The 25,163-nt window shown below is 33.0% G+C and overlaps 2 protein-coding genes and 3 long non-coding RNA genes across 7 annotated transcripts; 4 read left to right on the top strand and 1 right to left on the bottom strand.

The window, feature by feature from the left end:
• The first annotated feature begins 72 nt into the window (after positions 1-72).
• Positions 73-2,925, top strand: LOC144844192 (carbohydrate sulfotransferase 11-like). Its single transcript, XM_078700950.1, has 3 exons — positions 73-203; positions 552-703; positions 1,807-2,925. Exons 1-3 carry the CDS (start codon positions 98-100, stop codon positions 2,641-2,643), a joined length of 1,095 nt encoding a protein of 364 aa, XP_078557076.1. The 5' UTR covers positions 73-97; the 3' UTR covers positions 2,644-2,925.
• On the bottom strand, positions 2,709-9,840 carry LOC144844193 (transcription factor A, mitochondrial-like). 2 transcript variants are annotated; one of them, XM_078700951.1, is made up of 7 exons: positions 9,751-9,840; positions 8,706-8,890; positions 8,408-8,478; positions 6,035-6,184; positions 4,897-5,001; positions 4,390-4,446; positions 2,709-3,928 (listed from the first exon to the last, which is right to left on the bottom strand). In XM_078700951.1, the coding sequence occupies exons 1-7, from the start codon at positions 9,837-9,839 to the stop codon at positions 3,752-3,754; spliced, it is 834 nt and encodes a 277-aa protein (XP_078557077.1). In that variant the 5' UTR covers position 9,840; the 3' UTR covers positions 2,709-3,751. The 2 variants fall into 2 exon arrangements, with proteins under 2 accessions (XP_078557077.1, XP_078557078.1); XM_078700952.1 differs by having other exon boundaries at positions 8,706-8,875; positions 9,751-9,838.
• Positions 9,841-10,605: 765 nt separating this feature from the next.
• On the top strand, positions 10,606-12,848 carry LOC144845620 (uncharacterized). The gene is made up of 4 exons (XR_013612579.1): positions 10,606-10,822; positions 11,278-11,305; positions 11,807-11,930; positions 12,565-12,848. It is a non-coding gene; the product is annotated as an uncharacterized LOC144845620 (long non-coding RNA).
• A 3,560-nt stretch (positions 12,849-16,408) lies between these two features.
• On the top strand, positions 16,409-18,449 carry LOC144845596 (uncharacterized). The gene is made up of 4 exons (XR_013612571.1): positions 16,409-16,555; positions 17,162-17,180; positions 17,647-17,763; positions 18,145-18,449. It is a non-coding gene; the product is annotated as an uncharacterized LOC144845596 (long non-coding RNA).
• A 2,161-nt stretch (positions 18,450-20,610) lies between these two features.
• On the top strand, positions 20,611-23,095 carry LOC144844829 (uncharacterized). Of its 2 annotated transcripts, none has more exons than XR_013612474.1 (4): positions 20,611-20,768; positions 21,834-21,861; positions 22,457-22,578; positions 22,760-23,095. It is a non-coding gene; the product is annotated as an uncharacterized LOC144844829 (long non-coding RNA). The 2 variants fall into 2 exon arrangements; XR_013612473.1 differs by having other exon boundaries at positions 22,457-22,604; positions 22,776-23,095.
• The last annotated feature ends 2,068 nt before the right edge of the window (positions 23,096-25,163 follow it).

Here is a 25,163-nt window from a genome sequence, read left to right as displayed (position 1 = left end):
GTTATTCATTACAACTAGACATTAATAGAGCAACAATGAGCAACAATTTCTATATGAATCAGACTAATATTTGACTTACAGTATTATTTACGTAGACATGCCGAGGATACGACTAAGACGTCTTATCGTCATGTTTGTCTTTGGAACATTAGCTGTATACGCCATTGGAATATTTTCAAGTTTGGCCTACGTCATATATAACAGTAAGACGTGTTGCTTTAATTGTATCCGTTAATAGTTAATTACTGAATTAACACAGGTCACATTATAACGGCCTATTTTGTATTATTTATTATTTGATTGGCCTAACGCAGGGTTCAGAATAACGCCCAACCACCCCTCTTCCGTTCGTAATAACGTTAACAAAAGTTATTGTTGTTGTTGAGCAAACAGGCACCGTACTGTTACATGAAAGAGAAAATACTTAAATCTAAGAACAATTAAAATACACGGACAACATGAAAATCAACACCAGTCATTATTATTTAAGCACGTGCTTAAGTGAATTTAGTCATAATCCTACATAAAACATTGTTGCTATATTATTACAGGAAAAGACTTCTTGTTCAGACGAATTCAGGTAAACGCTCAACGGAACAAGTATATTGAGGAGAGGCAGCCTCCGGATTTCCGAGAACATATTGGTAGTTCAGATCGTTTTGATCGACAAAGAAAAACACAGTTTGTTAATAGTACAGCGACGGTAAGAAAGCTAGTCCATAGGAAGGTGATCGATAAAACAGGACCTAAGTTACAAATTGAGAGTCTAAAAATAGGTGCCAAATGTAACTATTAACAACTTCGACAAAATGGTAAAAAAAATAGGTGCGAGTGTTTGAGAATAATAATAACTCATCACGAATTCCGCACAAAACGTTGCATTAGATCTTGTTCCCACTAGGATACAACGCATCGAGGTAAATTAAGCACAACGCAAGCGAGTTTACCAAGGACAACTGACAGTTGCGTTGCGTTTACGTCCTAAATTTAATATAATATATAATAATAAAGGTTCTAAAGCGCACTTTGCCGCGCCACCAAAGGTGCTCAAGACGCTTTATTAATACATTGGAAAGAATAGCAATGCACCCAGGATTGAGCCTTTACTGAGATTTATGATCTAGGCCTATACCTAATAAAACAATAGTAAGCTTAACATATGAATTTCCAAGATGGCATGAAGTCATATAGTTACATAATTGCAAGGTCATAGACAGAAAAATAAATATAAAGTTATTCATGTTTTATTACTGCTGGTAGGCCTACAGGAAATAATCCAAGCCATGAGAGCTTCCTTGGATTTCACAGATAGAAAATATTCACCGAGGAAACAGTTCCGGAAGACTTTATGCTTGGTTCTCACTAGGTTGCAACTAGGACGTAGGTGCAACGCGAATGATTTGGCCAATCACAAGCGACAATTACCCCTTATGGCGACAGTGGGCCCCCGGCCGCTTTTTCTACTTCTTGGCACATTTAAAGTCTGTAATGTGCTCAGCTGTTGCCGAAATTAATAAATAAAATAATCTGGCAACAGTCCTTGGTTGTACTTTCATTGCGCGTACGTGCGTCATTGCGTTGACCGAAATCTTGATTCACAATAGGATGCAACGCATTGACCAAACACGATGCGAAGGATAATGATCCATCGCGTCGTGATTGGTCAAATTATTGCTTTGCGTGCTCTTGGGGACAAGCTTAGATTCACTCCTATCACATGGTGTATCTAAATCACTTTTGACTCTTTAGTTGACATTAGGCCTTTAGAAAATTACTCATACAATTTTAACTATCATTTTATTACAGGAAATAGACGGTGATAAATGGATGAGTGTAATGGACGAAAAAATGCTGGTAAGAAAACAACTACTGACTGGTATTTGTGAAAATCGTTACAACCGATATCGTGTCAAGATTGAAACACTTGCAGAGAAACCGAGACAACAATTGAGGGCGCTTATTGTAAACGACCAGAATAGATTTCTTTACAGTATCGCATACAAAGTTGGTTCTACGAACTGGGAACGCGTAATTGTAGAAATGGCCGGCTATAAAAATGTACCAAACCAAAAGCTATACAAACATAAAGCTTTAAAATGGACAGAGAAGTTAACAAACCAGGAGGTTGTTGAGCGTCTACATAACTACACTAAATTTATATTTGTTCGAAATCCATTTTCTCGAATACTTTCTGCTTATAAAGATAAGTTTGTGGATCATCATTTTCCGTTATTTAATAGTATTGGTAAAACGATAATTAGAAAGTACAGGAAATCTAGATTTAACGTGTCCGAAATAGACGGAACTGATGTTACTTTCCAAGAGTTTGTTGATTACTTGACCGATGGTCACTACACCGCCAATGTCCATTGGACACCGATACATATACAGAACTGTCCGTGTGAAATTGATTTTGATTATATTGGTAAACTGGAAGACGCGAACGATGACGTAAAATATGTTTTAATAAAAGTAGGTATATGGGGTAAGGCATATTACCATAAGGCTTTCACGGACCCAGCTAGTGAAAAACATCGAATCAAAACATATTACTCAACTTTGACAAGAGAATCTGTAGCACAACTGTACCGAATATATGAACCTGATTTTCTATTGTTTGGATATACTTTACCAGAAATGTGAAAAACAAAATCATGTTTTTCTGTCATGTCATTTGAAACTATGTAAACTTCTTTTTCGCAATGTACTTTACTACAATAAAGAATAAATGTTGATTTATGTGATTCTTAAAATGAAGATCCCTCGATACAAATAGGTCCAACTACACGTAAACAACGTTATGTTTCTTTTTAGAATTTTTATTTGGAATATTTGTTGTAGGCCTATACTTTTATAATTAAAGAATTTGATATTTTTGTCATAGCGTAAAATGTATTTACATTAGGGCCTATATGTATTTTATTTGTACTTTTTTACTGAAATAAAAATCGGTTTTCCGAAATTGCAGTGAATTTTTTAAGTGCCTCTGCATACAATTCATATTATTTACACAGAAATCTACGTAAATTGATATAAAACACAAAACAGGATATTTTGTATAAAACTATTGTATTTTCATTCACAATATATTTTAACAGAAATCACTGATTGAGTGTGATTAACCACCTTTATATGTTGTTGTAATTTTAATAGACTTAGAAATATACGGACGAAGTGATAGTTTCTTTTACGTATCGCCACCAGTTTTGATTTTTACAGCTCAAGTATAAGTATGACACGCCATATGTGCCAAACTGTTTTTAACGAATATCAAGCCGAATCAGCTAGTCAGAAAGTACAGAGCAGCCTTCGTCTTTATACAGTGCAAAAGACTGTTATAATATGTTATTTCTCCACATAGTAGACCACAATCATAATACGTTTCATTCATTGCAGAAAAATACGGTTATATATTATACAATGGTATAACATATTCCAATATTCTGTATTTTGATAAATAAGAATACAATAGTAAAGGCTGATATCAAGTGCCATCTTGTCGGGACACATTTAGCACCATCAAAATGTTCTGTCATTTTCAAAACACACTTTCCGGAGACAAACACTGTTGAACCATTACATAACCAGAACGTAACCTGACTGTCTGGTTCATGACTATCATTGTTTTAGCACAGTTGTGTTACAATTCACATAAACAGACTGGTTTGTTACTCCCTGTACATCATCATGTTGTATTATAGTTAAAATCAATTCATTAGTACTATATCAAAGCATTCCTTTTATCTACATGTCATGTAGTATCATCATGTTCAGAATCATTTTTATCAGTATCATTTTCTTGTTCCTTACGATGTGCTTTTTTTTTGCGTAATAAATCGTATCTCCCTTCCGCTTCCATTCTCTGCTCCCATTCATCCATCTCTTTGCGGTACCTAACCATATCTTCCTTTGCAAGCTCTTTATAAACCTAAACAGCATAAATTAAAAAATATATATGACAGATTTCCTCATCTTATTGTTTCAAATTAATTAATTAAATTTCAGTATATCACAATGCAGTTTAGAATTTATTCTGTGCCTGTGGTGTATATAGGACCTGAAATATGTGGATAATGGTAAATACTATAGAGCTACCATGACCCAGGGGCAGAATCAAGGGGGGGGGGGGGTGCCTGACAGCCTGGGCCCCCTCTAAATTGCGCAAATTGAAATGCAAAAGATAGGACATCAAAGTTCAGCACTTAATTTTACTACTTTTAGGCCTTGGGCTACCCCTATTTTAAAATCCTGGATCGCCACTGTAGACTGGTAAACAAATAGTTCTTCACTATGCCACTTTAATGTTTACATGTGTATTCTTGAATATAAGACCACCAGCTAAATGTCCCATCCCATTACCCTTTAATTCACTGCACAAATTGTACTTACATATTTTTCTTCTTCATCCATTACATTCCAATCAAGGCTAACATCAGCTAAAGGAGCCTAAAATAAAATACAAAAATGTCTTCAGTAAACACAACCAGAAATAATAATAATAATAACAATACTGCCATCTATAGTAATACACAAATAAACATGCGTTAGAATTTCTTTTATTTAGCTGTGAATTTATAAAAGATGAGTGCTATATCTACAAAGTACTTAAACATGTTATACTGCCACCTATTGAAAAGAATATACGGAAATCAATTTAAAATCTAACACTGTTATATAAGATTTGCACGGTGAGTAAAAAAAAAATAAATATTTATCTTTTTTTTAAATACCATACCTAAAAATACATTTTTGCTTAAGTTATTTTGAAAACTGACTTAAGCAAAATCATATGATTTAAAAGAAGATTTTTTGCTATGCAAGTTTGATAAATTTGAACCCAGAGAACTATAAATTCATTAAATGATATTCTATAAAGAAAGATGACTTAAAACTTACTTTTCTGATTATTGCACCTTCGGCTTTCAGCTCCGACAGTTTAGCTCGCGCGTAAAAAGCAAACGGTCCAGAGAACCGCTTTGGTTTGTCTAATTCTTTCATTTCCTGTAAAATAAAGTGCTGTCTGTTTTTCGTCTAATCAACTGGGGCGAATTGAATTTCTGATTTAATTTGAATTTTGAAAAGCAACATATGGTGGTAATAAGCAAGATCCAATATAAGTAATAGAAGGTGATATGTAATATGATGCAATGTAATATGATGCAATGTAATATGATGCAATGTAATATTTATATTTATATATTTGAACTTACACCTTTAGATTGGTGGCACTCAATCAATGACAATTGGTGCATTCATAAATAAAAAGTTATGTTAAGTTACAAATATGTAAAACAAGAAAAATATGCATAAACACACATAAACTCTTAACTAAATACATTAAAAAATCACTGAAATGATAGAGCAGAAAGCTCTTGGAAACCATAAAAACAATTTAATACTTAAATTACAAAAAAAAAAAAAAAAAATGACTGATGTTCAGTAATATGAAGATGTAAAATGTCAAATTTAAAGAAAATCAACTGACTGTGTCAAGTTTATCTAAGCACAATGAGGTTAGATGAAAGTAAAAATTTGTATATATGACGCAAGATATTAGTCAATAACGTCAAAGACCAAGGGCCGATGGCGTATGTGAGTGTAGGTGTGAAAAACAACAGGCGGCCTGGTCTTTTTCATTTTTTTATGACATATATTATTTTTTTCTTAGAAGTTTAGATTACTACAGAAGTCATTAATTCATACTTTAATCTTGAATATGCTGTGAAAAGGTCACTGCAGTAAAACTCCTTGTTGAGTGAGAGAGCGAGTTTGTGAAATAAAATACACTTGCGATTTTGAATGCCCAATTTCAAGAATATGTCAGTGCCAGTGTAAGCATTGGGTATGATTGGGCACATTTCAGGTTAACAGCATATACTATAAAACAATCGAGAGAAATTGTATCTTAGCGGGAGCAGGAGGATAAGTTGAAATATCAGGAAATTCCTGTCAACGTATGTCCTACCCTGACTTAGGCCTATGGAGATAATAACTCGCTTTGAATATGTAATTATTAACAAATATATAGCTTTACCTGTTTACCCTTCCTTAGTTTTCGTCGTCTGAGTTTTGTCCTCTCCATCTCAAGTAAAACTCTGATGTGATTTTCTGTTAAATTTGCTTTATAATATTCAAACTGTTGTTTGAATTCTGATCTAATTTTTTCTGCACGTTCTCTGTATTTCTAGAAAGAGCAAAGATTTTGTTCACACTTTAGATGGGACATAAAGCTTTGGTCCATTGTGCATAAAAAATTAATATGAGTATGTTAAAAAAGTGGGGCTCATCTCAGCATGCTAATAATGATAGATGCTGCACTAGTGGGTCAATCTTCTTACAGTTTCATATCAAAATGCCAAGTACTAATTACTTGATATAATCTAAAATTTAAAGTAACATAAACCTTTTTAAAATTGTGAAATAAAGATTTAAAAGTAGCGTTGGTATACAAATACCCATTCATTTTGCCACTAAATTTAATACTTTAATATACCATTAGTGATATTGGCCACCGTCCTTGATAAGTTTAATTTTGTTTAAACATTTTTCCATTCGTATAGTTTTGTAGTTGGTTACATATCATAGCTGACAAAATCAACAGAATCAACAATCAAAAGAAGTGTGGTTTTTCAGTTGTTAAGTAATTATAGGTAACTGAGGACAAAATTATAATTTACAGAAACACTGTCATTTTTAAACACAATTTTCTAAAGCTCTGTCTACACTATCAAACTAGTTTGACAAAAAAGTGTGACATGCCCAAATATGGTAGTGATATGTTCAAATATGGTAGTGATATGAAATCATCGTGTCTATATATGGGCACATCACATTTTTTTGTCACAATAAAGTTTGATAGTTTAGACAGAGATTGAGGATATTTACTGAATATCAAATTTCCTTAATGTAATTCGTTATCAATTGTCAATTCCTAATTTTATGTATAAATAACTATACTAATGATGTTACACAATTGACACATGCTTACTTGAACTTATGCACAGCAGTAAAAACCTACCAAATGACTAACCTTAAGTGCACTCAACGAGGGTTGATTAACAGGTTGGATAATTATACAAGTAATTTAAGCAAGTATAATGATGGTGTGCGCAATCATAATGACCATTGGGATTTGGGAATAAACAGTAATACCGATGGAACGTGACTTTCTTTAATATCACACTGGAATAATCTTATCTGGAATTGTGGGTTTATATTGGGAGATTTAAGGGTCTGTTTCTGCTGCATAGCGCTGAATAAACCGATTATGTAAAAATAGATTAAAATGTAACTTTTATATTGACTGCATTTCTGCTCAATTTTTGCTCCAAAATAACCGTTTAAATCAGTGGGTGGTCGTTGACAAAAATCGTTAGAATTACCCAAAATGCAATTGGTCCAGGCAGTTAATTCAAATGTTACCGTAGTGTAGTTGACTCAAGGTCAGCAGCTGTCAATCAAATAACTGTGTGATTTTGTGTTGCAGCTAAAAGGTGCCCATCAATAATCCGGTTAAATGGCGTTCTAACACTGAATTGAATGGGTGGTTTTAACCGTTATTTTTGCACTGCCATTTAACCGGTTACTAAAAAATTGTCCTGTTTCTGCTCCCAAGAAATTGGGGTTAATTTATTCACACCGTTTTTAATCAGTTATTTTTATGCAGCAGAAACAGGACCTAAAAACAGACAGATGAACTTAAATAACCAATCATAATTAAAAATATTTCCTTTATTAAATAACTCCTAAGAAGGAGTGTGAAGAATATAATGACTCTACTAATGGTAATTTCTTCATAATGAATCATTTTTATTTGACCACTAGGAATAATAAACCATCACTGGTCAGCAAGGATGACCATAGATGATCCAAATTTATGATTTTACCTCTGATTTGGAGATGCGCTTTATGTTATAGGGGAGTGAGAAATAAATAATTTCAATTTTTAAAAAATGAGTACAGTTTACTGTGAAGGTGCTTGGGTAGAAATCCTGGGTCCTGGGTTCAAACCAGGCAACTTTTTTTTCTAATGAAACAGATGTATGATGACCTACTGTAAAATGGATTACGGACATTTACTAAATGTCAATGGATGCATCTAAATAAATGATATGGAAATCTCCTTTTAAATTCTTAGTTATATGATTCAGTTGTGAATATTACCGTATATCCTCTGGTATAATCCCACCGACCTACACACAAAATTGGGTTCAGGAAAAAATGATTAGTAAGTATTTCTTGTAAAAACTCATCTGAACTGGCTAGAGAGAGGCCTACATCCAGACCAAAAGTCAATACTGAGACTATAGCCTGTTTGTGAAATCAGACATAAAGGGATTAAACCCGAGGTGGGATTATACCAGAGGATATACAGTAATTGTAAAAAATAATAGTGTAATCCACTTACTTCTTTCTCTGGTTCAGGCAGTTCTTTCCACATGTTACCTAACATTTGGGAAATTTCTTTAAAAGATTTATCTACAAAAAAAGTGTTAGAAGATTATGGTCTTATGAATGCTACTAGATGATACATGTGTATTTGCTGTATTAAAGAATTTTTGTATGATACTGAAGAAATTTAGATACAGTTACCGAGAATTGAATGACACAACAGAAAATAATATCACAGATTTTAAAAACAATATTATATTTGATTGGCTATATTAATTGATTGTTATTGAAAACTAAAAAAAAAAGTCACGAACCAGAGTGTTCAGCTGTAAGTTGTGCTCGAACATCAGCCAAGAAAAGGCCGTAACTGTTTCCAGGTCTTTTCAATTTTGTTGGAATTATACTTGATAAAATCGTTGCATCTGTTATGCGTCTGTGATTCCCATGTGATAAACTGAAATATGCATTGTTTTGTAAAGCGTGCCTGAAACAAATATGCCTGAAACAAAGTTGTAAAATTATTTAAGGAATAGTTCAAATAGTGGAGAATAGACTTAATAGTAAGTTTTACAGCGAGATTCACATCGTTTCCCGTACACTACGGGATCGAGGCGAAGCACTCAGTGCTTAAAAGCCCCTCTTGAAGATAAAGTCATATTCAAAGGTGAAAACGTCAGGGTGGTTGGACCATGCAACATTAAGTTTTGCTTTAAACGAGTTGACAGTAGAACATGAAACAACATCCATAGACAGGGCATTCCATAACAGAATAACCATCCTGGAAAATATGACGTCCCTCCTTATATTAAGATGTGAGTGAGAGTTTGAACATCAATGTAAATATAAGAAGTAGGTCACAGTATCCAGATGGTATAAAACATAACTTCCTGCCCTGGTTTCTAAAAAAAGAATTATGAAATGGTGTCTCTTGTTCATCATCTTCAGTCGGGAAAACGGATTTATTTGAAATGAGGCCACAACTCTAGGCCTGGCTGGCCCTTTCTTGCCTATAATTTTATAAATAGGCCTAGCCCTAGGCCTAGATAGTATGGTATGGGCAATACTAATAGTGATGTACTGTACTAGTGATAATTAATCGACTCTAAATAAAGCAAATACTGATACAATACTGATTGATTCAAAGCATTCGCTAGGCCTAGCCTAAACGTGAGTGTGCAGTGGAACTGATCTCCAACGGCGGTACCGGCGCGTTCAAGCGGGTACCCGTCCTTTACAGTCCTAACTAACTACTAGCCTAGCTAGGCCTAGCTTAACAAACAAGTTTATATACTTTACTGAATGTAAAATACACCATTTAAAACATAAAAACTAGAAAATAAATTAACATAATTCAATAACCTCCAGCGGAAAGTCAATATTGTCCTAGAATATTGAGCGATAACGCATAACATCAACGACTTCATTTGTTTCAAGATGGGCGCTGCCATTTTAAATTGCCAGAAAATAATTGCAAATTTCTCCAAATCCGTCATGAATTTTAAAATGTTATAAAAACAAAACAATAGGTTTTTTTCTTGTGTATCTTGTATCATCGTTACATCACACATAGTTTGTTGTATGCATCCAACCGCCTGATATATATCAATAATGTATGGAAAAAAACACGATAAATGAAGATTAATTAAATCAGACTTTGAATACTTAGGTTACTTTGTAGTTTCAATAAAGTTGATCACTTCCGTAGAAAAAAAATCGGGAAAAAAAATGTTTTCACTTATAAAATGACAAAATAAGTGGTTAAATTCAACCAAAAATCCATTGACTGGCAGACAATTTGACTATTTTTTGCTTTGAATTACAGTTTTTTCGATCTAATTTTTGGTCGAAGTGGAACTATTATGTGACATTAAAATGGCATAGGCCCTATTCAACAACAAAAAATTGTTATAATTTTTGAGGAGGACAATACATCTTTAAAAAGAGTAAAACAAATAATTCTAAAGAGGAGAGGCACAGACGCCGCACGGCTAAAAGAAAAAGTGGGACACAAATTTTATAACACAGTTTTTTATTTTGAGATCAAATGTCCCTAATCACCCTGGTTGGTTGTGATATAATAAGTCTACATGTGATTTTTTTTTTATTCCCGGGGAGAAGTAATAGCGAATTAAGTAGATGGTTTTGTTGAATTATGGAGAGAAAAAAAGATTAGCTAATGCGGTCATTATGGTAATTTATAATCGGACTTACTCCCTTACTTTGATTTAATGTAACCAATAAGAACACACGATTATTACTTTTATGACAACTTCAAATCTTATATAAGTACGGATTTCAGAGCAAAGATACCACCCTTTTGAAAGAACTTTTGCAAGACAACCAGGAGAGCACAAGGCACTGTCACTTCACGATGTCAAAGACTTTAGCATTTTTCTTTGTTGGAATGATTGCACTTTGCATAATTCAAATGGTAAGTATATGTTTTTAAATTCTAATCAATCGACACCTCCCCCCACCCCCTCACCAATAATGATAATAATAATATTAATACTGATAACATCGAGCATGGATACTGAGTATACCTTGTTGTAGTATTGTAGGACCGTGGTCCAATTAGGCCAAATTCAACTACTGTATATTCTATTCTAATTTTAGAAATTTAGTTTAGTCTAGTATGCTGCGCCTTTACTGAGAAAAAAGCGACTTGAATGGATTAGCAGGAATAGTAGTCTTAGGTAGTCACATACAAGACGAACGACGTAGGTGATCTATAATCGAAAATATCTTATTTTACGTTCTGTGTTAGCTAGGTATTACGTTTAATGTTAATCTAAAACAATGATACGCGGTTGAAGCGTAATAACATTGTTTTAATCACCTATCCTTGGTAGTACAGTATTTTAAAATATCCTGATTTCTCCACAGGCATACTGCGCTGGAGTCAACGATGCTGGTAAGTAACCTACTGACATGGTCCAATCCAGTAAATATACACATTTTGAATATATAAATTAGTAAAATAAATAATACTTAAAGATGTATTGTCCCACAAGAAAATGAAAATGAAGATTAATTATATCAGACTTTGAATAGATTATTTTGTAGTTTCAATAAAGTTCACTTCCGTAAAAAAAAATTTAAATTACAGTTTTTCAGGTAAATACATTTTTTCCAATCTAATTTTTGGTCAAAGTGGATAACTATTATGTAACCTTAAAATGGCATATTCAAGAAAAATTTCTAATAATTATTTTTTTCAGAGGACAATACATACAAAACTAATGAAGGAAAAGCACAGATTGTTCATGAAATCTTTTCCTCCATTGACTTTCAACATCTCCAGTCATTATGAATACACATTGTTTGTTCGTACCACCCTCTTAGCCTGTATACCAAATATATACTTATATATTAAAAAATATTTTCTTATACTTTTTTTACGTGTTGTTCGTAGATATTAGTTGCTCCGATACACCAGGAGTGGACTGTTCAGCCATTGCTGGAAAATGCGACCAAGAGGCATACGTTGATATGATCTATGACTGCTGGAAGACATGCAAATTCTGCACTTAAAATGTGTAAGTGATGTTTGTATTAATTGGTCAGATGTTTGGCCTACTCTTGCGTAATTGCAATTAATTATCATTTGTGAGAACGCTACTATCTAACCCAAAATATGCAATGTTGGTGGTCTTCTAAAGGTGTGAACGCCAGAATAGTGATTGGGAGGTTCGGAGTTAGAATCTCAAGAATTACTTTTTTTCGAGTTCTCGTATGCAGGAATCTACTACAGTTATGTAAGAGTCAGGCAAACATCTGACCAGGGAAGAGTTAAATTACCTTTTCCCTGATCTGACCAAATAGCTCTTTAACTCAAAGTAGTATATATTATATATGTATGTATGTATTTTTATTACGACAACGTCCACCATGTCCAGCTTATCATCTTCAATTTCTTTCTAAGTAGGCATCTATATACAGATTTCATAAAAATCGATATATTAAAAAAAATACGCATTCCATCACTATTACGTAAACGCATTACGTCACCTTGATATATACAAAATTCCACTCCTTCCTGGTAAAATAAATAAATGAACATAATATATGGATGAATAAGCGAACGTTCCATGCTGTTTAAACTATCTTAGTAAAAAACGAACTTCAGATATTGTATTAAATAGAAAAATTATTTATCTTTATATTTTTCAGATTGAGTGTCAACCTTTCAGAATATTTTCATCTCGTCAATCAATCATGTTATATTAAAACAAATAATACTACTACTAGCTAACGGATTTTTTAGCCCCAAATTATCACTTGTAGACTAGGCACAATGCTTTTTTTATCATCAGAATTCCAATACAACTATGGAAACAAGTCCACCAGGAAGCGTGATAATATCTTAGTGACGTCATACTATAACAAACCCGTCTTTGAAAGCAACAGTCGTTTAAGATGTTATTTGCTACACCATAATAAACATATCGTTTTAAGTATAACAAATATAAGTCTTTCAATCTAAACAACGCGTAACTGGTTAAAGTTGATATCTCAGGACCCATTGTAACCGTAAGGTAATTCGCAATGTAATGTGTTGAGTAAAGAAAATTAATAAAAGATATGTTGTATTCTATTTGGTTTGAATTTGTTTATTCTTTAAAGTATCGATTGAAAACAGTATTAATAACAACAGTACAGGTGTTTCGACTTAATATTAATAAAAGATCAACATTTTGGCACAAATGGCGTTTCATACGTATAATACTCGAATCTGTATTTTCCAGACAATAACGTCGACTGGTGGACTAACATAACAAAGACAAATTTAATACAGACTTGGAGAATGTTTAGTGTTTTGAATGAGAATGTACTTTCTATAAAAATAACCAACGTGACGTGTGATATTATAGTGAATACGCCAGGCAGAACATTTTTGTGTGACGCTATAGAGGGCGCTATATGTGGCAAATTAATTATAGTGGAAATGTTTGGTAACAGGAGTTTTACATAAAACTATGTTGCTAATACAATGTACAAATCACCATTGGTTTATGTTGGTCCTTTTTTTACCGTTTGCTGTTAATAAGAGAATGAAATGGTGTAGTAAATCAGATCAAGCCATTTTTTTTTTTGAATTGCCAGAGAAAGATTTTAAATTTTTTTTATTTTGGCCCTTATTGAAGATAAAGAGAAGAGATTTTAATAAGTTCGTTAGATTTTTAAAAATATACCGTTTTCCTAAACAATAAATATTTGTTGGTATATCTATTTACACATTCAAAAAACGACAACGATAACTTCAGAGTGTTGGCAGACAACGTTCAACCAATAATATTTACAAAAACCTACAGTATGAACATTATGAGTTTGTTGAGAGGTGTTTCTCATTTCATTTCATTTCATTATTTATTCGGTCTATTACATAACAACAAAAAAACTGAAAATGGGGAGACATGGGTCAAACTAAGTGAACTTAATCACTGTAGCTGAGCCGGTTGCGATTTTATTTTTCGTACATAAGTTGGGGACCCCTTATGAAACGTCACAAAATAAACATGAATAGTTCATTAGTTGTTCACCATTCACGTGATTGCCTTCGCGTACTCTTCTTCACGCACACCATGCATACTACTCCTAGGCCTTATTATTAGCTAGCTCTCTCTCTCGCTATTCTGCTTGTTTGTTCAAAAGAAGAACGGTTGCTGTTACACATCTTTTGCGCATACTATATGAACACATGAGATGGAAAGATTAGACCCACGAGAATAAAGAATATATATCATTTGTGTAATGTTAATTTTTTAATTATATTCTATTATTGAAGATGTATTGTCCCTTTGACCAATTCAAAAAAAAAATTTTTTTTTAAATTTCGAAAAAAAGTGGGTCATTTTGAAGTATCATAATAGTTATTAACTTTCACCAAAAATTAGTAAAAAAAAAAATTATTTAACCGAAATACAGACATTTTTTTGTTCAAAAAATAACTTTGACTTCCAGTCAAAGTTTTCGATCAAAACATATCTCATAATGCAACGCGCTTGTTTGGCTACTCTGTATGCATAATCATAAAACTTCCTCGCGATCTGTGTGAAAACACCTTCTCAACCGCGACGAGTTGTAAACAATCCTAATTAGCATCATGTATAATGCATACTCGTGGTTTGAAATCTTTGTTTACTTTCGCTTGTGATGATTTTCCAGACGAAATGTAATCAAATTAATTTACCTGTTAATTACGTAAACTTGTTGTTTTTGGCTTGAATTTTCGACTTAAAGTGAATACCTTTAATATTACTTTGATATGGCCAATTTAAATTTAGAATATTTTTTTTTTTCATTTTTTGTGTTTCAAGGGACAATACATCTTTAAACAGTACATTGATAAATAAGTATGTATGTACTCAAAGGAAACTTTACATAAGCATGTATATTAGAATAAAAAATGTACATGCTGTATTTTTGTGTAATGTAATTGTTTAATTTTGCTGACTTATTCGGACTGTGTCATACCTAACACACACACGTCACACACACACACAGTACTAACTAGAAGAATAGACATGGGCTTTAGAGACTAATAATTAGGCCTAATAGTATTAATAGAAACTATAATTTTAACACGTAATTCTTTAGTAATAAATTCTATTAAACAACACCATAAACTAAAGGCTGATTATTTCGACAATCCACACAACGCCGCTATTCTTTTATGAAATCGCACGCCGCAACCACAGCGGAGATATGCCTATAATCGTATCGCAGTTGTAATCACGCTTAGGTGCATACGGAACAACAAACTTAACTGATGAATTACTCATGTTTATTTTGTGACGTTTCATGAGGGGTCCGCAACTAATGTACGAAAAAAAAATCGCGAGCCGCAAAGTCAATTTACACATAAAAGACACAGTTACAGTTAAAGCGAATCAAAATGAAGGTGAACTTTTCTAATCAAGGTTAATGGGCTTTCTAGGACTGCAGCATCTTTCCACTTTTATCATAACTACCCGTTATAGCGAAAACGTTGTGTAAACACAATAGAATAGGATGCTTTTTTCTCTAGCAGAAACTATCGCGTTCGAGACACGGTTTTTTGCACTCTCTGGCAACACGATGTAAAAGGTGTTTGTTAGACTGAACATATATAGGAATGTAGTTTAGTGCAAGTTAATTACCTTACCCAGTATAATATGAACTTACGGCTTTCTTGTGTAATTTAAACGTTATTGCATACTTTTTAAAGAGCAGTGTACACAAAACGTGTTCATTATTGGTTATTTATACGCAATGACGTCAGTTATTGCCTTTAACCGAATTTCTGAAAAGGAGGATATCACACTAGTAAGTGTAAAAATGGCCATCAAGAAGATGGCCTTATTTAGCTAATTACAATCCAGGCTCAAATGCCGTTGACCTTGATATTTTTTAAAATAAAATAGGTCACTAATATGATATTATCTATTATTACCAAAGTTATTATTACCATTTGCTTATAATCCTTACTTAAATCCACAGACAAAAACACAATAATGTCACCTTCCAGATGTATCTTATGTGCATATAGATCACGTCACTTGTACCTATCTAATGTTTATTTTCGGGTTGATGGCCCGTATATACTGAATAAAATCTAGCATGGGGGAGAACTGAAGATTTTTTTGTTTTAATAGTTCTGTGAGTTTTTACGGGTATATCAATGAAAATGATAGTAAAAACATTCTCCATTGGACATCCTTCGCCTAAAATAAAAGAAAGTATAAAGTGAAACAATGGATCTAGTTCCCCCACCCCACTTTTTTATATCAGTCCCTAAAACAGTTGAAGTTTAAAAATACATTTGTTTTGCTCCTTGGTTTAGGAATCAATGATGTATATTGAAAACATAGAAAATGTGACTATTTATATTTGGCCAACAGTCATATAACCGTTATAAATTTATATATAACTATGTTAGGAGTTATTGTTAAAAAACCGTGTCCTGTTTCTGTTTTAACCAATGAGAGAAGAGACAACACGTTTACATTTTGTTCAGAATGTATATAAGGGACAGACCACCAGTCTAATGTATCACAACTTACACTTGTAAACTTAACTTCTTGTTTCAAGGACAGACTGACAAACCTACAAACCTTCTAAGATGTCGAGAACTTTCGTATTCATTCTCTTCGCTTTGGTTGCGCTTAGCCTTATCCAAACGGTGAGTATTTTTAGTTAAACTTAGTTTCTACTTGGACACAATGCAAGGACTGTAAGAGGACCGCAAGTAATTTGACCAATCACGACGTGATGCGTCATCCGATATGTCACTTGTGATTGGGCAACTCACTTGTATTGTGCCTACGACGTTGTGTTGCGTCCAATTTATTTAACGATAATAGTTGTTTCTATATAATAATAGAGACGGCTTTAGAAAAAGGCCAACCAGCGTATACTATACTTGCCGATACTGCAGCTGACAGTCAGTGTCAGTCAAACGTGTCTAATATAGCATAGGTGCAATCAATTTAATACATGTTATCCATGTCCGTAGGTTCGAATCAGACAGAGTAGGCCTATCATACCTTTACATGTTTTTAGCAGCATAGTCACTGTTAGTATCTCATGACACTTTATAATAATATAAATATTTTAAATAATAAAGTATTTTTATATAACTTTTCAAGTTAAAGACCTCAACGATATCTTATATACACGTGCTCCTGCTTCAGACCTAAAGTGACTTTGTTTTAGGACATTTCCTCTAGTAGATAGAAACATTATGTTTATTTGATTTGATTAATATTAAATTTGTTTTTGTTCACAGGCATTTGGTGCTGCTGTTGGTAAGTAACTAAATTACTTAAAGGATAGCTCCGGACATAACATGTTTAGTGTCTATCGGCCTTTGCAACAACATTGATAATATTTAACCTTGCTTTGTTGTCGTCGGCAAACAGAACGAGCATTGTGAAATAAGTCTCTATTTAAAAAGTGATGCTACGGGATATATTTTCCGTTTTTCTTGTTGCAATAGCATGAAGAACACCAGACTCCTTAACCCATATTCATAATGAACACTGGGCAAAAATTCTTCTTCCTATTTATGTCCGTTTATGCATAATTATATTATATATATTATTATTAATGTTCTTTGCCTACTGTGTTTATATATATTATTATTATATATATATATATATATATATACGCCATTCACATTTTGATTAATCAAGCGTAACGGATGTAAATAGCGGCATCACATGTTGAACTACAATACAAATAATTAGTATACATTGATATAATTTATTATAGATCCCTCATGCTCCGACACACCAGGGGTAGACTGTTCAGCCATTGCTGGAAAGTGCGACCAGGAGGCGTATGCTAACAAGATCTATGACTGCTGGAAGACTTGTAAATTCTGTTAAAGTGAGTTAGAATTCGTGTTACGTTACAATATTTATTCAGTTCTGTGTTAGTAGGTGGTTATCGGTACAATATCTGTAATTTGTCCAATATCATGAAAGATTCTGTGACAGGGTCACATGTATCAGATGTGACGCCGTAACATAGGCCTAATGCAGAAACAAAGTTTATTTTAATGCTTTACATAAATTTTTATTTGAACACTATCATTTGTACAATAAAGAGGAATAAAGAGCTGAGACATTTCATTTATAAAAGTAATGGCCACACTCGTAGTACTACAAAATGAAAAATGCTCAACCACAGCTGTGATTATCGATTATCCCTCTTACAAAATACTGTATACATTGCTGATATTATTTTCTTCTTGTCTTGTTCTTTCAGATGGAGGTCCGTGAATCTGTAACGTCATGATTCGCCAGTAAATATTCTACAAAGTAGACCTATACATAGGACTTTAAATAACATATTCAATAGGCTATTAATTATCTTTAATCCATGATGATATATTCTGATCAAAGAACAAGTTCGATAAGCTAAAGAAGAAGTTTTATGACGAATAATTTAACTAAATGATTATATTAAATCACGTGCTTCCTGCTGTACACCAATCAAATATCAGTTTTAACTTAGTTTCCAATGTACTTTACTTAGGCGTAGGTATGAATAAAGTTACAGAAAAAATGAAACTGTTGTTTGTTAGATTGTATTGCATGTTTGATGATTTTTCGATTAAAAATGTGCACTGTCTTGGATTGTAAAACACAATCAATGTTTTAAATGATTATGTGACGTTTAATTTTGATGAAAATAAAGATAATTTAGTTTTTAAAATTTATTTCGGATTTAAGAAGGGACAGTGCATATTTTAAATAGAATAGAAAACGCCATTTCAGATCCAGTTAGTATTGCTTGTGCTGATAATGTACATGATGCATAGCAATACTTACAAAATACGAATATTGTATTATGATGCTGTTTTGTTGATGATCGATAGAAGGAAAATCGAAGCCCGCGAGTTTAGACGTCTTTATTGGCACATGACTGTGACACGAATATAGTATACAAATAAAAGGTGAAAGTTGAAAATATGACATGACTCATCTTTTCCCAAATTAAATAATTCGCCCTATTGCACGAATATAAATATTCAGTTTTATAACATATACTGTGAATAACCAAGCCTAGGCTAGCGATACGAAACATCGTTCCAGACTGAATTTCAACTAATACTGGTAAAATGGTAAATATTTTGGCACACATGGCGTTTCATACGTATAATATTTGCGCTTTTTCCAAAGATCGAAACGTCGACTGGTGGACTCTAAAAGACAATAATACAGAATTGGAACAAGTCTAAACATCGCTTATACAACTGAAACCAGGCTAACTTAAGTGTCCCGCTTTGAATAAACACCCCATGTAAACAATATTGTATTAGGCCTATTACACATTTCTATTTGTAGTAGAATGCATTGACTACTTCCATGATCTACAATTTAACAAGCATTTTGATAGGATAGAATAGAATAGAATTGTATTAATTAATTAATTACATAACATGTCCGTTTCTCTGTCATTAGACAGAAACAACAATATTCATTAAAGCACTAATAGGCCTATGTGGCCAAGAAAATAAAAAATACAAACACATTTTACACGATTGAGTTACAATGTTGTGAATGGGGAGGTATCAGAGTATGCCTAAAATATTCTCTTTTATATATTCTTTGGTTATTCACTAATATAAGAGTAAAGTATAGGCCTAAACGTTGCTACTTCAGGTAATGCGATTGCATACATTTGGAATCCGTTTAAATATTGACATATAGGAGGCCTACGTTTAAAAGTTTAAATAAAGAAATGTAATAAAACCGTTTACATCTAAATGAAAATATAGCCTCAGTTAGTGACAATCACAATTTATACAAATAAATTAAATACACAAATATTTAAATTAATCTAAAATCCAAACTACCAACGAGTTGTACCAAAAAATGTTTAAATTTCAATTTTCAATTTAAAATCACATACATTAACTTCCTTTTAAGATTTAATAATGGATTTCAATAATGGAATAAATAAGAAATAACATAGACAAAAATAACAATAAATCTGCGGTGTGGGGGAAGAAGGCAAGATCCCAGAAAGATACAGGATCTTGAGTCGGGTCTGCCTCGGACAAAAAACGAAGGGACAAAGACAAGCGGGACACGGGACAGGACAAATCAACAGAAAACAACCAGGACATTAAACACTACGGATTCCGACCGAGTAACCAACAAACAAGGCCATATACATTACATACATATACAGTCGCGTGCTCAAGTTAACCGACCGACCGACCATACCAACTGACCGACATGGTGAGCTGTAGAGTCGCGTTGCATGCGACTAAAAAGAAGGGATGGGAAATGCAAAAGTGAATTATATAGCAATCAACCGCCGCATAGATACGTAACTGTATACTTAACAACTAAACTACAGATATAACATAATAGGCTTATGTTTTTTATCGATAAAATATACAATACAACAATACGAACAGTCTTAAAATGCATGCTTTTATTTATAACCAAATCATATTAAATACATTAGAAAAAATGTAATTTGTGTATTGTATTTTTTAATTTGTTGGTAAAAATTACATACAGGGTACATACTATAACCAGGTCATAAGCTATAGGATGTGACGCAAATTTAGTTATTGCAAAACGCATTTTATTGAGATGCCTATATAAGGGCACGTACATTAAAATGTGTATAAAAAGGCGTACATTACATAACCTTGATAGTTAACTGATATCATAGCCAATGAGAAGTAATAAATGTGTTTTATTACTTTACATTTGCTTTATAAGTAGTGAGGTTTCAACCTGCCAGAAATAACAACTTAACTTGTCATCATCAATATAACATACTTGTTCCTGAACAACACCACTTACAAGATGTCGAAGACTTTGGTATTTATCCTCATCGGAATGATGGCTCTTAGCCTGATCCAATTGGTGAGTTTTCTAAATAGTTTGATATTTGCAAATACACGATGTTTTAGTTATAAAAGGTAACATTTAACCAGTAGATAACTTAATTGTCATGGCTGGTAGTAACCAACTAAATTCACCATTTGAAGGTCAAGTAAAATGTAATTAAATCTAATAATTCAGTGTTTTCTTTTCTTATAAACATACTTATACTGAATATGTGATTACAGTAATCCCAGATGTTCGTTTCCATGACTGTAGCCTCCTGGAAAGTGACGCGCAAGATTCATCTGTGGATTTGTCGAGACTGTTAAGCTCTGTCTACACTATCAAACTGTATGTGACAAAAATTATGATGTTATATCACTACCATATTTAAGCATATCACTACCATATTTGGGCACATCGCACTTTTTTTTTATCAAATTAGTTTGATAGTGTAGACAGAGCATTAGTCGATTTAACATTAGTACATCAGGCTTTGCTCGACTAACAAAATATTACATTAAAAATTCAGACCAAGATTGAAGCATACAAACCATTTCGCGTCGATATGGTGTACAACCAGTAAAGATTTACAGTACGCCATGTGCTTCAACAAAGGAGGAAAGAACTGTCAAACAGAATACGGTTGTAGCTTAACAACAGGAACGTCGAGACATTCTCAACCATGCTTTATTACGCCTACTTATTGCAGATTAAAGACTGCACTTATTAACGAAAACAAGTACCGCTTTTCGTTATATTGTAGCCAGCATACCATCATTTTTAAATGCACCGGAGGCTCGCTAGCGAAACTTGTATTACTCGACGTATCGAAAACCATTCAAATGTCATAATTTACGCCATAATTAATTTCATGAATTCTGTCTGAGACGGACCCGCTAGATGAAATATCATGGAATTGTTTTACAAAAAAACACTACAGTTTTATTTGTTCTTACACAATACATTTCGGGTTTTCTTGTGTTATAGTTAAATTGTCTGTTGCGTTTGAGAAAAAAGAAGACATATTATTTTCATGCTATTATGCAGTGGCACTAAAATAAAGTAAATTATTACCGCAATAACTTTTTTTTTGTTTTACAGTCGAGCTGTACCGACAACGAAATCACTGGTGCGTATTTCTCTCTGTTAAACTAAAATTGAATTTAAAACGTATTGTCCCTCAAAACTCAACCACGGTTGAATTAGATTACTTTTATAATAACAAGCTGTCGTTTATTATAGGAACATATAGGAAAATGTATGTAAGAGTCGTTGTTTAATGTAATAGATGATACATCTCCTCCCCTTCGTCTTCCTCATAATGTGGTATGAGCCAAATGGCTGAGGGGTTAAGGCAGGGGCGCCATTTACCGTACCTAAAGAGTCAACAAAATCGGCAAGGGTTCGAGGCCGACTCGCTGCTACTTCTGGTAGTGGAACAAGTCTTCTCGGATAAGGACTATAAACCATAGGTCCAGTGTACACAGTTACAACCCGTGTGCAATTTAAAGAACCCGGTGAACTGGTTCACAAAATAGCCCTGTATCAGGAGTATTAATACTATCTGATAGGACAGTGATTAATTTACTATTTACTAATCCTTGGCCACATGTGCCTAATGATATAAAATAAAATAAAAATAAATAATAGGTCGTCTTTATATAAAGTAGAGGATTCCAAATCTTTACCGTTTAGACATTATTTTCATTTTATATTTTACATAGAGTTTGAATGCGCCGACACACCTGGCACAGACTGTGCATCCATAGCTGGAAACTGTGATTCGGAAGACGTAGACCCAGATATGGTATACAACTGCTTTAAAACGTGCAAATTTTGTTAGCAAGTAAGTATTCTTATGCTATGCCTATTGTATAGCAATGCAGTTGATTGAATTGTTGTGACGTATAAAGTGATAGTAAATATCGCCCCTCCCCCCTCCCCGCCAACTGTAGATATAATAATATGCCTTGTGAACGAATTGTCACTTGTATTTCAACATTGACTTATTTCCTTTCTTCTTTCAGATTGCCAAGAACCAAGAGTCACTGTTTAAACAATACAATAGTCCGAAGCAACCAATCTATTTTAATTCACTGTAGTTAGTTTATTCAGCCTTTTTAATGCCAACATCTCATTAACAATTAATTATTACTGAAATCGTATACATCAATACAGAAATAAAAACAAAACCATGGTCTACGATCACCTGATTGTATTGACCAATCAGATTATTTTATTATTTACATTAGTTTCATTTATCAGTTAGATTCTTGTATCACGTTATTGAGTTCTTATAAACTTTATTTAATTATTTCGAAGTTTCGTTCAGAAAATCGTAATAAATATCAAATTGAACCAAATATAGTTGTCTGTTCTGTAATGATATTGTTGGATTTAATATGCATGTAAAGATGGGGATTCTGGGGATGACAATGATGGTGATGATGATTACGATGATGCCCGATGATGAGGTAAGAAGATGCTGATAATGTTAATACACGATGGTGATGATTATAATGACGTCATGATTACGCAATGGAATGAGGATGACTATTACACTAGTTACGATGACGTTTTGATAATTGTGATGTCAATGCCGTGTTAATGTTGTTGGCCTGATTATGACAATGATTTTGATGATGCTTCATACAACGATGATGAAGATGATGTTCATACTTGTGTTACTTGGGTAAATGGTCTAACAAAGAAAAATTTGAGTAAGTTAAACAGAATAGTTAGGAATGCAAGCAAAATTACTGGTGTCGAAATTAAAGGTATCACACAAATGTGTAATGATGGAATGATATCTAAATTAAATAGTATTTTAGCTGATGAATCTCATATTCTCAACAATAAGTTAGTAGTTACCAGATCTGGAAGATTAACAACAATTTCAGTAAAAACAAATAGAGATAAATGTTCATTCTTATCTAGCGCTATTAGACTATACAACAGTGAGTTTCAAAGATAGGTCATTAGGTCTGTTGTATTTTATATTGCTGATCATTTGTTGTTGTTGTTGTTAGTTCCAAGTTGATCACGAATGTAAATATTATGTATGTATTTTTTTGCTTGTGTTTTTCTGACAAGAAAATAATTATCATTATACTATGTATGAATGACTTAATAAATCGAATCTGAATCTGATATCTACGTTGTTAGTGATGTGCCGGTATAAAGACAGACTTGTATAAATGAAAGTAATTTTACAAACACATGACTGAATAGATGAGTAGGCCTACAAGCCGCAGCCCAACTTTACATTTTAAGACAATATTTCATCTTTTAAACGGCATTTGGATTCTACAGTCCATTAATAAAACTAGGTTATCTTAAACACGATTATCAGATACACATATGGCAATAGAGCAACTGTAAGCACTTATTACTGTAGAAAATATGCTAAGTAACGTCTTACAATTTGTAACATATGTTATAAATTAGCCTAAAACTTAATGATCTATACCTAATCGACTGATACAAATACAGATACTCAATACATTAAGTATACATTATACTTCTGTCGTAATACTAATAGTCTTTTACGAACTTAAAAATATGTTTAACCGAAGACATTTTGCTTATAATGTGAATACTGCATAATTATTCGTATCATATAGGGTTAATGTCGCGGAATGTGAATATCAAATAATGTCTACATTTTGTTAGAAAATAAACATACGCCATTTGAAGCTTGACTAAGTACTTTATTCTTACGTCGAATTGACGTTTAAAGAACATTTGACAAAAATAGTATCTTCTCTTCTCTCTTTACTACAATTGTCAGTTTTTTCACTATTTTCATCAACATTAAAATCAAACTGTAGGCCTAATAATTAGAAACATTTTGCATTTAGAAGGAAAGAAACGGCTAAATTGACATATCTAGACCTCCACCAGATGCGTCAAATACACCAGTGGTACTGAAATCTATTAATCTAGAAATTATGTAAATACCAATTATTTCCAGGTACTCTTTTAAAGGAACATCCAGGGTTGAATATGAAACTTGAAAGCTACGACAGGATCAAACTAGGCCTAGTATACCGTGTAGGCCAATTCTTGGGACACCGCTATTCAGGGGGTACCCCTATTGCAGGGATACTTTGTTGGGTCCCGATGGTGTCCCTATAATAGAGGTTCCTTCATGTAAAATTCACACAAACTTTGTTTTTCACCCGTTACCTGATGCCCTCGCCAAAACGAGACGCATTAACGTGTTATAAATACACGGATCTTGTTAAGAACTGTTTACGTTTAATTCGTTGTCATTAGTAGTTTTAAAGGTAATACAATCAGGTCATAGTAATCCACAGAATAACAAACACTGCTCTATTAACAATATTAACAAACTAGTACACATCTGCACTTGTTTTTATTCTGATAAAACCCTAAGAATAATTGCGAATTTTATTCCTAATTCAAATT

Source organism: Antedon bifida, chromosome 6 (genome assembly GCF_963402885.1).
Source record: "Antedon bifida chromosome 6, ecAntBifi1.1, whole genome shotgun sequence".
NCBI classification, from domain to species: domain Eukaryota; kingdom Metazoa; phylum Echinodermata; class Crinoidea; order Comatulida; family Antedonidae; genus Antedon; species Antedon bifida.
This window is presented reverse-complemented; position numbering and strand designations above follow the sequence as displayed.

Excerpts from the sequence above, each read along its gene's own strand:
- LOC144844192 (XM_078700950.1), top strand. The coding sequence starts at position 98 with ATGCCGAGGATACGACTAAGACGTCTTATCGTCATGTTTGTCTTTGGA. Across the intron at positions 204-551 it reads GGCCTACGTCATATATAACA|GAAAAGACTTCTTGTTCAGA; the intron begins GTAAGACGTGTT and ends ATATTATTACAG. Across the intron at positions 704-1,806 it reads TTGTTAATAGTACAGCGACG|GAAATAGACGGTGATAAATG; the intron begins GTAAGAAAGCTA and ends ATTTTATTACAG.
- LOC144844193 (XM_078700951.1), bottom strand. The coding sequence starts at position 9,839 with ATGGCAGCGCCCATCTTGAAACAAATGAAGTCGTTGATGTTATGCGTT. Across the intron at positions 8,891-9,750 it reads ATATTGACTTTCCGCTGGAG|GCATATTTGTTTCAGGCACG; the intron begins GTTATTGAATTA and ends ACTTTGTTTCAG. Across the intron at positions 6,185-8,407 it reads TGCCTGAACCAGAGAAAGAA|AAATACAGAGAACGTGCAGA; the intron begins GTAAGTGGATTA and ends TGCTCTTTCTAG.